This window comes from Achroia grisella, unplaced genomic scaffold (genome assembly GCF_030625045.1).
Source record: "Achroia grisella isolate CSIRO2021 unplaced genomic scaffold, CSIRO_AGI_Agris_v1 utg283, whole genome shotgun sequence".
NCBI lineage: Eukaryota > Metazoa > Arthropoda > Insecta > Lepidoptera > Pyralidae > Achroia > Achroia grisella.
In genome coordinates this window covers 116,035-132,681 of record NW_026712771.1, presented here as the reverse complement: position 1 = coordinate 132,681, position 16,647 = coordinate 116,035, and the positions used below count along the sequence as shown (strand labels likewise).

General features: G+C 33.0%; 1 protein-coding gene across 1 annotated transcript in view; it reads right to left on the bottom strand.

Moving 5' to 3' along the window:
• Window positions 1–1,820: 1,820 nt before the first annotated feature.
• The window catches only part of LOC131843171 (protein amalgam-like), a 101,937-nt gene continuing 87,110 nt past the window's right edge, over window positions 1,821–16,647 (bottom strand). Inside the window, exons 5-10 of the mRNA XM_059191784.1 lie at window positions 12,874–13,002; window positions 10,729–10,866; window positions 7,576–7,725; window positions 4,225–4,323; window positions 3,068–3,172; window positions 1,821–2,013 (exon numbers count right to left, since the gene is read on the bottom strand). Of these exons, the coding sequence (XP_059047767.1) occupies window positions 1,994–2,013; window positions 3,068–3,172; window positions 4,225–4,323; window positions 7,576–7,725; window positions 10,729–10,866; window positions 12,874–13,002 (641 nt within the window). The 3' untranslated portion in view covers window positions 1,821–1,993. The remainder of the gene's footprint in view (window positions 2,014–3,067; window positions 3,173–4,224; window positions 4,324–7,575; window positions 7,726–10,728; window positions 10,867–12,873; window positions 13,003–16,647) is intronic.

The following is a 16,647-nucleotide window of genomic DNA, read 5'->3' as shown; positions in this document are numbered from 1 at the left end:
TTAGGAGTGCCAATGCAGTCGTTGTCTTAAAGGAATTATTTACAGTGTTACAAAATAAAATTATATACTAACTTAATGACAACTTATAGATAATATAATGCACAATAGATCTATGTAGGTCGCAGTGCTACAGATGCTACAAACATCTGACAATAGCCCAAACAACTCAATAATGACAACTTACTCATACTTATATTAAACTTAATAATTAAAAATAATAAAATAAATTATAATTAACGTTAAATAATATTAAAGTAGACTTTTAGTCTATTAGAATCAATCTGTTGAATGTTATATTAAAATTAAATCCAAATTAACAATGATTCTTAAAATTATATTTATTAAAACTTTATCCATTGTTGTTTACAATTGTACACATTATACAAATGTGATAATATTATTTATCACAGTATAAATATCTCGATATTTCGACGCTGTTGCTAACATCTTGGTCAGTAGTCTGCACTCTATTATCTGCATTTAGCTTCTAGTTTGGGCCGTTGAGCATATAGAAGCCAGCCAAGCTCATCCTAGAAGCACAAAACCCTGGTGTATTCACAAGTTTCACGGTATGACCTCACCGTTTCGAGGATTTGTGTACGTTGTGTGGCCACTACTACGCTCTATAATTACGTGAGCGGTCGTTTTTTTTGGCTTCAAAGCAACCCTGATAAAGAGGACTATCTGTAGCAGTTATTGTGTGGCAATTCAGTATAAGACGTGTAAGGGAATAAGAGTTCACAATACGCCCTCAGAACGTTTGTCAATACATTGGAAGCTATCAAATAATAAAAATAATATATATATATATCCTGTTTGTATAATGTATACATTCCTAAATTTTATCGAGTAAATTAATATATTTTCTGTCATTTGTTTAAAATTAATATAACATTATAGCCCGTGCGATTTTGTTAATTATAAAACTGTAGATACATTAAGATGGTTTATATTATAAATTCAACAACCTTCTCAAAACATCTGGAGATCTTAAATAATATTATCATAATAAATGGTCGTTTGTACAATGTATACATTCCTAAAATTGATCGGTGAAAATTATTTTATATTCTGTCTTTTATTTAAAGTTAATATAACATTTCGGCGCGTCCAATTTTGTTAATTATAAAACTGTAGATATATTAAGATGGTTTATATTCTAACTTCATCAACCTTGTCAAAACATCTGGAGATCTTAAATAATATTAACATAATAAATAGTCGTTTGTACAATGTATACATTCCTAAAATTGATCGAATAAATTAATATTTTTTCTAACATTTGTTTAAAGTTAATATAACATTATTTCGGCGCGTCCAATTTTGTTAATTATAAAATGGTAGATACAATTGAGTGGTATATACATATATATATATTATAACTTAGATGTCCACAGAAACTTATAATAAATTAATATAACATTAAGGTGTCAAATAATATTATCATGATAAGATATCCCTTTTGTACCATGTGTACATTCCTAAAATTGATCGAGGAAATTAATATTTTTCTATCATTTGTTTAAAGTTAATATAACATTATTTTAGCGCATCTGATTTTGTTAATTATAAAATTGTAGATACAAATGAGTGGTGTATATATATTACAATTTAGATGGACACAGTAACTTATAATAAATTAATTTAACATTAAAACACAAATAAATATTGTTAATATTTTTTCTGTCATTTGTTTAAAGTTAATATAACATTATTTATAAAAATGTGGATATATTAAGATGGTTTATTCTAACTTAGGTATCGACAGCAACTTATAACAAATTAATATAACAAACACGTTCAATTTCAACAACCTTGTTTTGCATTTTGTAATACTTCGTAAACGTCCCTACTTCACTCACCAGGCAACTGGTCACGCTATGAGCACTAGTGTGGCTAGTGCAAGTGTCCACATAGTGTTGGTGTATTTCGGTGCAGAGTCGTGGGGCGGCCAACCTTCGTTCCAGGGGGCCAGGCCGCGCCCTGCCTCCGGTCACATTGTTGTTACCATTTCTGTTGAATATCATTACAGCCTCAATAGTATAGCGGTTTAGCTTAATGCCTTACTACCGATGGTCGCGGGTTCGATTCCTCGCACGGTGCAAACATGTGTTGTTTGTATCAGTCAGGTATTTTCTATGTATATTATGAATCGATTTATAAACTAATCTAAGTATTTATATAAGTTGTCTAGTACCCATAACAGAAGATCTGCTTAGCTTGGGACTAAATGGCGCAGTATGAGTTGTTCTGAGATATAATTATATTTTACTAATATATAAAAAAAGTAGTATATATGTATTATTTTGTTATAAGTTTACTTTATTATAGGAAAGACTAGACTAGGGTAGGAATTAAGGGTCGGCGACGCGCACGTGACACCCCTGGTGTTTCAGGCGTCAATAGGCTACGGTAACCATTTACCATCAGATGTGCCGTATGCCTGTTTGTCACCATAGTGGTATAAAAAAAAGGTGGGAGAACCATAGAGTTGGTAATGGTCTTCCCCTCTCGCTCTTTCGCTCGATTTTTCAACATTCATCGTGCCACATCGAGTATCCCAACATTTTCCCTCCCCTATATTTAGTAGTATTCGGTTGTTTCTTTCTTTTTGAGTTGATGTCCATATCTCATAAATTACTTGTACAGAGATACAAAACTATATTGACGGCCTCGGTGGCCTAGCGGTGAAGCACCGCCTTACTTCCGATGGTCGCGGGTTCGATGCCTCGCACGGCACAAACATGAGTATGAATATTCAAATCGGTCTGGGTGTTTTCTATGTATAATATGCATGTATATATGAAAAAAAAATACTGTATATAAATTATCTAGTACCCATAACACAAGCTTTGGATAGCTTAACTTGGGTCTAGATGGCGCTGTGTGAATTTTCCTGAGATTATTATTATTATTACATAATTACAAATCAGAAGTTTAATCACTTTTTAATTAATTCGTACAAAATCAAAAAGTAAGTTTAATATGTTTACGATTAATAATGTACAAAAACAAATACTGTTTATATAATTTAATTGAATCAGGTATAATAACGGGGAGCACTCACCGAGATTCTGCATTTGGTGTTGACTGAGCACAATGTACGGATTATCCATACCCGGATCTTGGAGAACTCCCCGGTGTAATTGTTCCAAGTGCCTTTCAGCATCGTCTGCGAACAAACATTGAGATTAAACAAAGCTTATCTGTTGTTCGCCTCGCGATAGCTTCGTAGCAGTACAAGAGTAACGACAGTTTTGTTTCAAATAAAATTAATTGTATTAACTTGTTCAAACTTGCCTCGTAGTTGTACCTGTAGAGATACAACATTCTAATTTAGTTTTTAATTGATTATTGTAATATTGTAGTCAAATTCAAAACAACTGTTAAATCATATTTACTGAGCAAAGCCTACTCACTAAACGATTACTTAAATGACGAGCGTGCATGGCAATAGTTGTTCATGCACGGGATTTTCATTTAATGTTAGACATAGACAAGTATATAAATGTACGTTGAAAATAAACTGGCTTTAAAAAAAATAAGTAAATCAATTGATTTTCTTGCTAGTTCTTCTCAATTGGATCTCTATACTGAACTGGACGGAAGGGAAAATATTATAATATAAAAAAATTTACTTTCAGAAGCGGCTAAAATGTCTTACATGAATAAATGATTTTTGAATTTGAATTAAATTTAAAATGCCACTATAATGGATAAAGAAAACAAATATTCGTCACTAAAGTATGTTGAACTTTAAATTTTATTACTACCCAATAGAACCCCAATACACGTGTGACAAATTTACTTTCATCGCGCAGCAACACCGTCACCTAGTTACGATACCAACAAGAAAAATAATAGCTTTATCATTTAGGACTGAATCCATTCCTTGTAAATATTTCAATAAATATAATTTTTCTACCTACCGACTGCTACAAAGGAGTATTTTACGAAATGTTAGTGGTCAGCCTACAGTCCTGGCGCTCAGATTTTGTATTCATGCTCCGTTTGACAGGTCGGGATCGAATGAGCGATGTAACTTTGCACTGAAGTACATTTACAGCAAAATTTTAAATATCTTTAATTTTTTAACTAAACATGCATTAGAGCGATAAAGATACAGTTAGTATTGCTATCTCATTCTACGCTACGTGTGCGACTTTGATCAATTTTCTACCGATAAATTTGACAGGGCTATGGTTAAAGAGATAAGCTACTTACACGCAGGTGTGGTGGTCGATGGCGGCTCTGTAGTTGTTGTTGTCGTGGTCGTGGTGGTAGTAGTCGTAGTTGTTGTCGTTGTTGTGGTCGTGGTCAGCACTGCAAACAAAAATAAATTTAATTTGGAATTATAAATACAAATAAATTAATGAAAATTTATTCATTTTGTCATCGTGGTCAATACTGCAAATAAATTTAATTTGCATTTGGAATTGTAAATAGAAATAAATTATTGAAAATTTGTTGTTGTCGTGGTCATGGTCAGTAATACTAATAAAATTAATTTGAATTTGGAATTGTAAATAGAATAAATTAATTAAAAGTTGTTGATTTTGTGGTCCTGGTCAATACTGCAAATAAAATAAATTTGAATTTGGAATTGTAAAACTAATAAATAATTTTAAAACAGTGAAAGAAAAAACAATCTTATAATATTACTTATATTTCTATTTAGTATTTCATTTTGGATACTGCTGTTATTTCGAAGACGGCAAGTGACATACGATGCAATTTCCAAACTAAGTACACTTAAGCTTCATGCAAATAAGAGAGCTTATATTCAATTTGTGCTCTCAGGAAAGTTTAGTTCCGTACAGTATAATATACAACCGGTACAGTAACAATTTACCATTCATTATCTTATTAACAATGTATGTAATGTATTTTGTCTGCAAACTAACAACCCGCCTAAGATATTTTAATAATTTTCACAAAACCTTATCAAATCATAGAAATAGAAATAATCTTTATTCGCATAATTCTAACTAGCTTTTGCACGAGGCTTCGCCCGCGTTAATTTTTCCCGTTAGGGGTGGAATTTATCAAAATCCTTTCTTAGGGGATGCCTACGTCATAGTAGCTTTATGCATGCAAAGTCTCAGCCCGATCGGTTTAAAATTGACAAAGTTTCATATAAACTTTCATCCCCTATTTTATCCCCTTGGAGGTAGAATAAATCAAAATCCTTTCTTAGCGGATGCCTACGTCATAACATCTACCTGCATGCCAAATTTCAGCCCGATCCGTCCAGTGTCATGTCAGTCACCTTTGAGTTATGTATACACATATAACATTTTTACAATTTTTGTCTGTCTGTCTATCGGTCTGTTTATTCCGGCTAATCTCTGAACTGGCTGGACCGATTTTTACGGGACTCTTTTTGGCAAGTAGCTGATATAATAATGAGTAACTTAGGCTACTTTTATTTTAGAAAAATAAGGTTAAATTATTATTGTAACGATACATGTGTCTTTTGTTATATTGTTTGTGCTTCTTCTTTACTGTACGTTGCAAATAAAGTATATTCTATCTATCTATCTTAAATTCCAAGCGGACGAAGTCGCGTGTACAGTTAGCGTAAAATATAACAAAAGGATATAGCTAAACAACTTTCAACTCTAGTGTGGTATAAATGTGTAATATATTATTGTCGATAGAATAAAATAATGGCCATTGAAAATTGCAATATTAAAGTTTATTCCAATAAATAGCGTAAACGAATTGAAAATATTCCAAATGTTGGTAACACAAACCATAACTCCAGAACTTCTGGCTGTAAATGTTTAGTGCCCTTTAACGAATACGAAGTTGTCGCATTAATTAGAATAAATGACCCGAGCGGAACATTAAACTTGGAAAATAGAGGCAACAAATTAAATTACTTCGATTAAATATCATATATTAAGAACAGAGTGTAATGTTTCATTCATAATAATATTATCATGATTGCAGCTCGGAAGATGCCCACTGCTGGTGATAGGCCTCCCCCAAAGATCTCCACGACGATCGGTCCTGCGCTGCTTGCATCCGATGCCTTCCAGCGATCTTGACCAGATCGTCGGTCCACCTTGCTGGAGGCCTTCCCACGCTGCGTCTTCCGGTTTACCCCAACAGCCATCTATCCTACGAGCTATATAATGTGACACAAACCAATTCAAACTTGGAAAATAGAGGTTGGTACGTGTTGTAGCTCGAATGCTCACATAGTATGATGTTGGCTTCAGCAGATTACAGGTGTATAAATGATAGATTTAGCTTGATTTTTTTAAATTTAAATGGTAAATTTACTATTAATCACAAAATTGGTTGAGTGAAATGTACGTTGCGTCGATCGTATTGATTTTTGAAGTCGGTGTCGTTATATCGCGGTTTTAAATTGGATGGGTGTGCGCTCCAATCAGAACGGTCCTTTTGTGTTGCGTTTTGTTGCTGCTTGTACACGACAGTGCCAACAAATTTGATTTGATTTGATTAAATGTCATATATTACGAACAGAGTGTAATATTTTATTCATAATAATGTAACGCTAACCAATAGTTTGTATGAAACCACAATATAATGAAATGTTACTATTTAATATGATATCATGGCATGGCATATGGCATATGGCATGAAATTTATATAAGCTATATTTTTGTATAAATAATAATAATATAAAACATTGTACATCACCTTTCAAAAGGCTGCCATCTGAAATACCTATCGTACTGTCCGGAAATTTCTCGAAATAGATGAAAAGGATATAACACCAGTCACACCAGGCACACCAGTCACACACAATAAGTACACACACACTCACACATACACACACGCTCACACGCACACACACACACACTCACACACACTACTTACTACACTTACTTAGTTTCGGCCCGTAAGTGTGAAAAAAACCAGCAAAAGCTGAGAGAGTGAGACGATAATAATAATAATAATCCACAGGAATTATACCAAGAAGTCTTATCAAACATCTAGACACGTTGCAAATCCCCTCCTCTACAATAGACCTATTACAAAAAGCCATCATTCTCAACACATGTCGTATTGTAAGAAAATTTCTTTCTTCATCACTTTTATCATCGTTATATAATTCATCCACAGATATAGATCGTCAAAAGTCAACACTCAATTGTTTATTTAAAGTAATTGTGGGCGATACTAGACTGTATGTATGAGATAAGAAAATAAAGAAGAAGAAAGAACACATATTACTAGATATAGTAACAGTGAAAGAGTGACAATCATTATATAGTATAAAACAAAGTTGCTGTCGCTGTCTGTCCGTCCCTATGTACGAGTATGCTTAAATCTTTAAAACTACGCAACTAATTTTGAAGCAGTTATAATAGATAGAGTGATTCAAGAGGAAGGTTTATATGTATAATACATGTACACCCGTGCGAAGCCGGGGTGGGTAGCAAGTAATATATATGACAATATAAAAACTGTAAAAAGTTAAGTATATAAAAATGTCCAAACAGTTTAAAATACTCCATTACACATATTTATGTAATGGAGTATTTTAAACTGTTTAGATAATAATAAAGTATTTTTTGTAAATGTAAATGTACTTACTGTGCAAAAATAACTCCGCCTGCGCCCTGCCGAGGGAATTCTCCACTTGACACCTGTAAGCTCCCGCGTCCTCCAGAGACATGTCTGACACTAACAGAGTCAGGGTGTGACGGTAGCCTCGGGTTGACATACTGATTCTATGTTTCGACTCTACAAATAAATAACACTAAAGTAATACCAAACAAACTTATTTTAAGTATTAAGAATTGTAATAAATTTATTAAATGAGCCAACAACAAAATTACTTAAATTACAATTATAAACTCAAAATAATTCAAAGAAGCGGTGCTGCCAGTATCTTGGGTACGTTGCATCGACGTGCTTCAATTGATGGATTCACGTGATACAATACCAACAAAATTACTTCAATTATAATTATATAATAATAATAATAATATAATATAATAATAATAATCTCAGGACAATTCACACAGCGCCATCTAGTCCCAACTTAAGCTAGCTAAAGCTTGTGTTATGGGTACTAGATAACTGATACAGATACATAAATCATTTTTTTTTTTCGTAAATACATACATATTATACAAGAGAAAACACCCTGACCGAAACAAACAATTATACTCATGAATACAAATGTTTGTGCCGTGCGAGGAATTGAATCCGCGACCATCGGACGTAAAGCGGTGTGCTAGACCGCTAGACCACCGAGGTTGTCATTAGCGTTGGCTCTTTGAATGATTTTGTTATAATTATATATTATGCTGCTGATGCAACGCTGCCAGTATCTAGGGTACTTTCTTACGTCGATGTTTGTTTTTTCTTATTTATGTGTCGTCGATTTGCCTCGACTGGATTACAATGATTGTTTTTAATTGATCTGTGTTTACGTGATACAACACTCCAGTAATACTAACAAAATTACTTAAATTATAATTGGCGTTGGCTCTTTGAATGATTTTGTTATAATTATATATTATGCTGCTTATGCAACGCTGCCAGTATCTAGGGTACTTTCTTACGTCGATGTTTGTTTTTTCTTATTTATGTGTCGTCGATTTGCCTCGACTGGATTACAATGATTGTTTTTAATTGATCTGTGTTTACGTGATACAACACTCCAGTAATACTAACAAAATTACTTAAATTATAATTGGCGTTGGCTCTTTGAATGATTTTGTTATAATTATATATTATGCTGCTTATGCAACGCTGCCAGTATCTAGGGTACTTTCTTACGTCGATGTTTGTTTTTTCTTATTTATGTGTCGTCGATTTGCCTCGACTGGATTACAATGATTGTTTTTAATTGATCTGTGTTTACGTGATACAACACTCCAGTAATACTAACAAAATTACTTAAATTATAATTGGCGTTGGCTCTTTGAATGATTTTGTTATAATTATATATTATGCTGCTTATGCAACGCTGCCAGTATCTAGGGTACTTTCTTACGTCGATGTTTGTTTTTTCTTATTTATGTGTCATCGATGTACCTCGACTGGATTACAATGATTGTTTTTAATTGATCTGTGTTTACGTGATACAACACTCCAGTAATACTAACAAAATTACTTAAATTATAATTGGCGTTGGCTCTTTGAATGATTTTGTTATAATTATATATTATGCTGCTGATGCAACGCTGCCAGTATCTAGGGTACTTTCTTATGTCGATGTTGGTTTTTTCTTATTTATGTGTCGTCGATGTGCCTCGACTGGTTACAATGATTGTTTTTAATTGATCTGTGTTTACGTGATACAACACTCCAGTAATACTAACAAAATTACTTAAATTATAATTGGCGTTGGCTCTTTGAATGATTTTGTTATAATATATAATATTCAAAGAGCCAACGCTGCCAGTATCTAGGGTACTTTCTTACGTCGATGTTTGTCTTATTTATGTGTCGTCGATGTGCCTCGACTGGATTACAATGATTGTTTTTAATTGATCTGTGTTTACGTGATACAACACTCCAGTAATACTAACAAAATTACTTAAATTATAATTGGCGTTGGCTCTTTGAATGATTTTGTTATAATTATATATTATGCTGCTTATGCAACGCTGCCAGTATCTAGGGTACTTTCTTACGTCGATGTTTGTTTTTTCTTATTTATGTGTCATCGATGTACCTCGACTGGATTACAATGATTGTTTTTAATTGATCTGTGTTTACGTGATACAACACTCCAGTAATACTAACAAAATTACTTAAATTATAATTGGCGTTGGCTCTTTGAATGATTTTGTTATAATTATATATTATGCTGCTGATGCAACGCTGCCAGTATCTAGGGTACTTTCTTATGTCGATGTTGGTTTTTTCTTATTTATGTGTCGTCGATGTGCCTCGACTGGTTACAATGATTGTTTTTAATTGATCTGTGTTTACGTGATACAACACTCCAGTAATACTAACAAAATTACTTAAATTATAATTGGCGTTGGCTCTTTGAATGATTTTGTTATAATATATAATATTCAAAGAGCCAACGCTGCCAGTATCTAGGGTACTTTCTTACGTCGATGTTTGTCTTATTTATGTGTCGTCGATGTGCCTCGACTGGTTTAACAATGATTGTTTTTAATTGATCTGTGTTTACGTGATACAACACTCCAGTAATACTAACAAAATTACTTAAATTATAATTGGCATTGGCTCTATGAATGATTTTGTTATAATATATAATATTCAAAGAACCAACGCTGCCAGTATCTAGGATACTTTCTTATCTTTTCGATAAGAAAGTACCCTTTATAAGACGATGCTCTCAAAATCATCGTCATCATGTCCCTAAACTATATAATTTTACTGCCATATCTTCACATTGACATCCACAACATAACTACTTTTCGCCAGATTTAGGTTGTTTTTATAGTATACGGGAAATAGCTTGCGGCTCATCTGATGGTAAGTGATTACCGTGACCTATGAGCACCCGTATCATCAGGGACATTACAAGTTCGTTATCGCCCTTTTAAGATGGCTCTTTTCTTGAAGGTTTCAATATCGTATCGTTTCAGCAATCAATCACTGGAAAATCATTCCACAATGGGGTTATACAGAAAAAACTTTCTAGAGAAACGTACGGTGGAGGACCGCCATTCATCCAGATGATCAGGATGATGAGACGCATACAGATGAGATTATATAAAGTAGATCTTCGGAAAATCTAGTCTGAACACTCACCGTTAACAAGTCTGTGTTCACCATTCAGGGTCCAGTAGACCTGTGGTACTGGATATGCCTCAGCAGTGCATTGGAGGGATACAGCGCCGCCCACTGGAGCCCGGAGAGCGACTCGGCCAGTCCAGACTGATGGAGCAACTATGGCATAAATCAGAACATGTGAAAAATATAATCTAATATATGAAATTCTCGTGTCACAGGTATATAATATCAATAGGTTTATAACAAATTTTTATACCCCTAAGTATTAAGGGTGGCTCACTCAAAATTTTTTTTTAATTTTTTCTACAAATTTTCTTATTTTTTTATTATGTGGCATTAAAAATACATTCAACTCAAAATTTTCAACCTTCTATCACCAACTCCTATTTATTAATAGCGATATTAATTTATATGGCAAAACAACGTTTGCCGGGTGCGATAGAATGCTATAAAATTTTGGTATGTGATGCTATGAATGTGGATACATTGGCAACAAGTTATGAATCTGAATTTTCCTTTCATCCTAGCTTGGCAGTCACCAATTTTCTAGAGGAGCATATACTCGAATTTGGAAAAATCGTATTGAATTTTGCCATTTGCCGTGATACGTTGGGAAGCTAAATTGTTTTTGACGAGTATTTCAGCGCTTCTTGTTAAGGTTTGCATATCATATAATCAGATCTTGTTAACTTTTTTTAAGGAATTGGAACGACAAATAAGCTGACGGTCCACCAGATGGTAAGTGGTAACCGTCGCCTATATACGAGCGTGGACATCGCCAGCGATACCATTCAAACGTTGCCGTTCTGAAGACTGACATGTCAGGAGTCTCATCCTGTAATTCTACTGCCTAATATGCTGCCTATTCTACATAGGTCTTATTCTGTAATTACAAAAGAAGATGGTAGCAGAAATAGATGCTAACAGTATGTTTCTTATCGGTATTTCTGTCATAAGAGAATTAGAATTGATAGAAGTTTTTTTGTCGACCAGATTCAAACTTCGAGTCGAAATTGGGGTAGTAAATCATAACCATGACGCACTAAAGTGCTTATTATCTGCCTTAAATTTATTATAAAGTAGCCAAAGCTGTTCTATATTTAAACACATCTTAGTGAGGTCATCATTGACCTATTTGGCAGCTGGAGTATTGGCGATGCATTTTGTGCTTAAGTGCCAAGTTGCTCAATTAACACATTGGTCGTCTTCCTTTATAATAAAACCAAAAATGTCTGATTTTCCAATATTAAATTAATAACTAACATAATATAAAAAGCATGACCAAAATAAATATAAACGGAATGTATGTAAGATGATACGTGTAATAGAAGAGTAAGTTGAATTGACGGTTTATACAAACTAATGGAAAGAGAGGACATAATACACCGACTATAAATAATGGTCTATAGTCAATGATAATGAACTATTGATTATCTATAGACTTACAGGAACCAGTGATAATGGCGACGTTCATCACCGACTACAAATAATAGCCTATAGGCTATACTTATGCCTATGCCTATGGACTATAGGCTATGCTTGACTATAGTCAATGATGATGAACTATGGATTACTTAGATAATCAATAGATGATGAACTATTGATTACTTAGATAATCAATAGTTCATCATCATTGACTAAATTTATTGTTATTTAAATATATTTAAATTGTTTACATCTTCAGTTGTATTTTTAAGTATTCCATAATATGTCTCAATGAAGAACTGACAAGAAACTCAGTTCCTATACTCTTCTATAATCTTGTACATGATTATGAAAATACAATACAATAAAACAGATTAATTTTTCAATCACTCAATCATAGTAGCTGTCTTATTCATTGTTTTTATTAGTCTTATTAATTGTTACTAAAATGTTTCTTTTATTCCTTTCTTCCTTATTTTCTCAGGACAATTCACACAGCGCCATCTAAACTCAAGTGAAGCTATCTAGAGCTTATTATAGGTACTAGACAACTGATACAAATACATAGATATATTTCTTTTTCGTAAATACATAGAAAACACCCATACCGATACAAACAATCACACTCATGAATACAAACGTTTGTACCGTGCGACTCGAACCCGAATCGAACCCGTGACTATTGGAAGTAAAGCGGTGTACTAAACCACTACACCAGCGAGGTGAAAAAATACTTACACATAACATTAATTTGGATTCTCTTGCTGACCGATGGAGGTATACCGTTCGTTGCTATACATAAATACGCCCCTGACGATGTCCTCTCCACAGCAGTGAAATTCAACCACGGCCCAGTCCATTTAGATACTGAAAAATAGAGGTCAATTAGAATCATCAACAGAAATAGAAATCTTAATTCAAATAAAAAATAAACTTAATACACTCGAGAGCAACGAAATCGGGTCACTTAAAAAAACCTACATATATATCTCATAAACTAAGAATGCTAACTTAATGAAATAAATTGTGTTTAATAGACAATTAAATTAAATACGTAATATGTCATAAAAAAAATAAAATTTGAAAAAGGGAGACTTTCGAAGATGGAACTACGAATTTGTTACATTTGATTTAGCTTTTGTATATAAACCATATTGATAGTGTTCAATATTTATTATTCAACCTGTAATCAGTAATAAGCACTTTTGAATAGTAAACGTGATCATTCATCCTATTTAATATTATACTAAGGAACTAAAGAACTATACTAGATCTAGACACTATCATCATCATCATCATCGCAGCGTCAGCTGGCTCTGTCCGGCAGCCAGATCTCCGTTAAAGACTTTAGAGCCGTTGTTTCTCTAAAGACTATCGAATTGAGAATCTCTTTTTTTTGAAGTCGCTTAAATTATCACGGATTTATTTTTAAATACTAATTAAAAACGTTTAAAATTAAATTATTTTCAATATATAAAATAGTATTTTTTGGTATGTCTGAAGAATGTCGTATTGAGAATCTCTTTTTTTTGAAGTCGCTTAAAATATCACGGAAATTCTGAAAGTATTTTCATTTAAAAGCGTATATAATTTAATAGTATATTTTGTTATGACTAAGGAATATCGAATTGAGAATCACTTTTTTTGAAGTCATTTAAAGTGTTACGGCAGAGTAAAAAAATATTATTTAAAAGCGTTTATTTCAATAAGTACCGTTTAAAGTCACATGGCAGAGTCAATTGGAACTATTTAACAACGTTTAAAATTAAATTATTTTCAATGTATACAATAGTATTTAATATTATTTCTATTGAGCATTTAATTTCAAATACAAAGTACTGTAGTTGTTCCGGAAACCGCAAGTGACACACGATGCAATTTCCGAACTGAGTACATTTAAGCTTCACACAAATAAGAGGGTTTATATTCAATTTGCGGTCTCAGGACAGTTTAGTTCTGTGCACGGTATTGTATGGTTGGTTTGTGACCACTTCTCATAGTTCAGTGAACAGCTTTAACTGGCGACATTTAGGCGTGCAATTATAAGTCTTAATATTACGGTGGTATGCAACTATTATGGTCAGAGAACAAGAAGGCACACGACGCCACGACTATTTAATAAATTGTATAACGATTGTTCCATTTAAATTTTAATTAAAAAGGTTGTTACTCGAAATAATAAATGAATGAATGAATTTACAATTTCACTATAATATAGTACTTACTAGCTACTCGCCACGGCTTCGCATGGGTGTACATGTATTATACATATAAACCTTTCTCTTCAATCACTCTATCTATTAAAAAATTCGCTTTAAAATCCGTTTGCCTAGTTTTAAATATTTAAGTATACATAAGGACGGACATAGTATAAGACAAAGTCGCTGTCGCAGTCTGGTGAGTAGCTAGTAAATATATAAACTATACTTTTTAATAATAATTATAAATTTGAAATTTTAAAATTCACTGGCAATAAAAAATATCTCATAGCATTTGCCTACATCAAATCTATCTCAAATGGTAATGATTTAGGGGCAAAGAAATAACAGATAAACATACTTTAACATTTATTATATGATCAATCAGTCAACCAATCCATCGATCGATCGGTAGAATGATCGATCGATCGATCGATGGATTGGTTGATTGATGGATCGATCAGTCAATCACTTTATTTTGCTGAATACTGATATACAGGTGCGGCAAATGGTAAATTTAACAGTTTCTATATTTTCTGCTTATGAGTAGGCGTATTAAAAAATTATATGTATGGATTTATGGCAGCAAACAAATGGCTGGCTCATTCGTCATACTCGTGAACGAGTGCTGCTTGTAGTGACTGGTCTGCTCTTATCACTACGACTGATATTAAATCAGTCGTTGTTGTATATTTATATTTGTCCCAAAAAAATTAGTGCTAGTTGGTAGTTTGTATTCACACGTTTCGACTTGTAAATGTAAACTTAAGGTAACAAGGATTATTTAAAAGAGAAACACACAAGTTTCGTGCTTGTTCTTCTTGTAACAGACAGCTTTTCGAACGAACGGTAGATAAAAAAAATATTATGACTATTCAAAAGTGCTTAAATTAAGTTTATTTGAATAAGTGATTTTCTATTCTACTCTATTCTATCGATGGATTGGTTGATTGATGGATCGATCAGTCAATTACTTTATTTTGATAAATACAGATATACAGATGCAGCAAATGGTAAATTTAACACTTTTTCTGTATTCTGCTTATGAGTAGACGTATTAAAAATTTATATGTATAGATTTATGGCAACAAATTATTCAACAAAGTTTAGTTGTGTACATAATATATGGTACGGTTCGTTTGTGACCGCTACTGTTCAGTTTCGACCAATTTTAACTGTCGACCGGCGAATGTTTGCAGACACGGGAACATTCCCAAGCTTTGTTTCAATTTAATAACTTTATTTGTGTGTAATTTTGTAGTCGGTATTTCATAATTAAATATTATTGTTTCTTATTTTTAATTTAATAGAATATTAATTTGCTATGTTATTCCAGATAGGAGGTAATCGGAGGTGTTTTAATTATCCACATCTGCATCGCGATAAACACAGCAATACTATGTTAAAATATCTTTCGCATTTAACTATTAAGAAACCCCAAAGCCGGGCCTTCGAATTAGTAGGGATCGATTTACGAAAAGAAGGTTTTACTCATGACTATCGCGGGTCATGAGTATTAATTTGTTATGCTGCCACAAAACAAAAAACATCAAATATGGTATAGGGAACCTCTGACTCAATAAATTTAAGAGCCTTTGTTTTGTATATTTGATCTTTTTACAAACATTACACATTAGACGGCCTCGGTGGTCTAGCGGTTTAGCACACCGCCTTACTACCGATGGACGCGGGTTCGATTTCTCGCACGGCACAAACATTTGTATTCATGAGTATGATTGTTTGTATCGGTCAGGGTGTTTTCTATGTATAATATGTATGTATTTACGAAAAAAAATCTATGTATTTGTATCAGTTGTCTAGTACCCATAACACAAGCTTTAGCTAGCTTAACTTGGGTCTAGATGGCGCTGTGTGAATTGTTCTGAGGTTATTATTATTATTATTATTACAAATGTTCTAATTCATTGATATAATATAATTTAAAAAAAGACTTTCTTTATAAACGTTTTCTCTTTTTTGTAACCCGAAAAAAAATATATTTGTATGAGAGTGTGTGTGTTAAAATTTACAGATTTTGAAATTTTCGACAGACGTCGACAAAGCACTAGTGACATCCCTGGTGTTTCAAGCGTTCATAAGCTATGGTAACTGTTTACCATCAGATGAGCCGTATGCTAGTCTGCCACCAACGTGGTATTTAAAAACAATTGCTATAGCGGTTGTGTTAAGGGAGATGCAAGGTCTCTGAATTCAAATTCAAAATATCTTTATTCATGTAGGCCTATTACAGACTCTTATAATATGTCAAATCTTTGAATGTTAACCAATTTGATGAAACATATATTATATATAC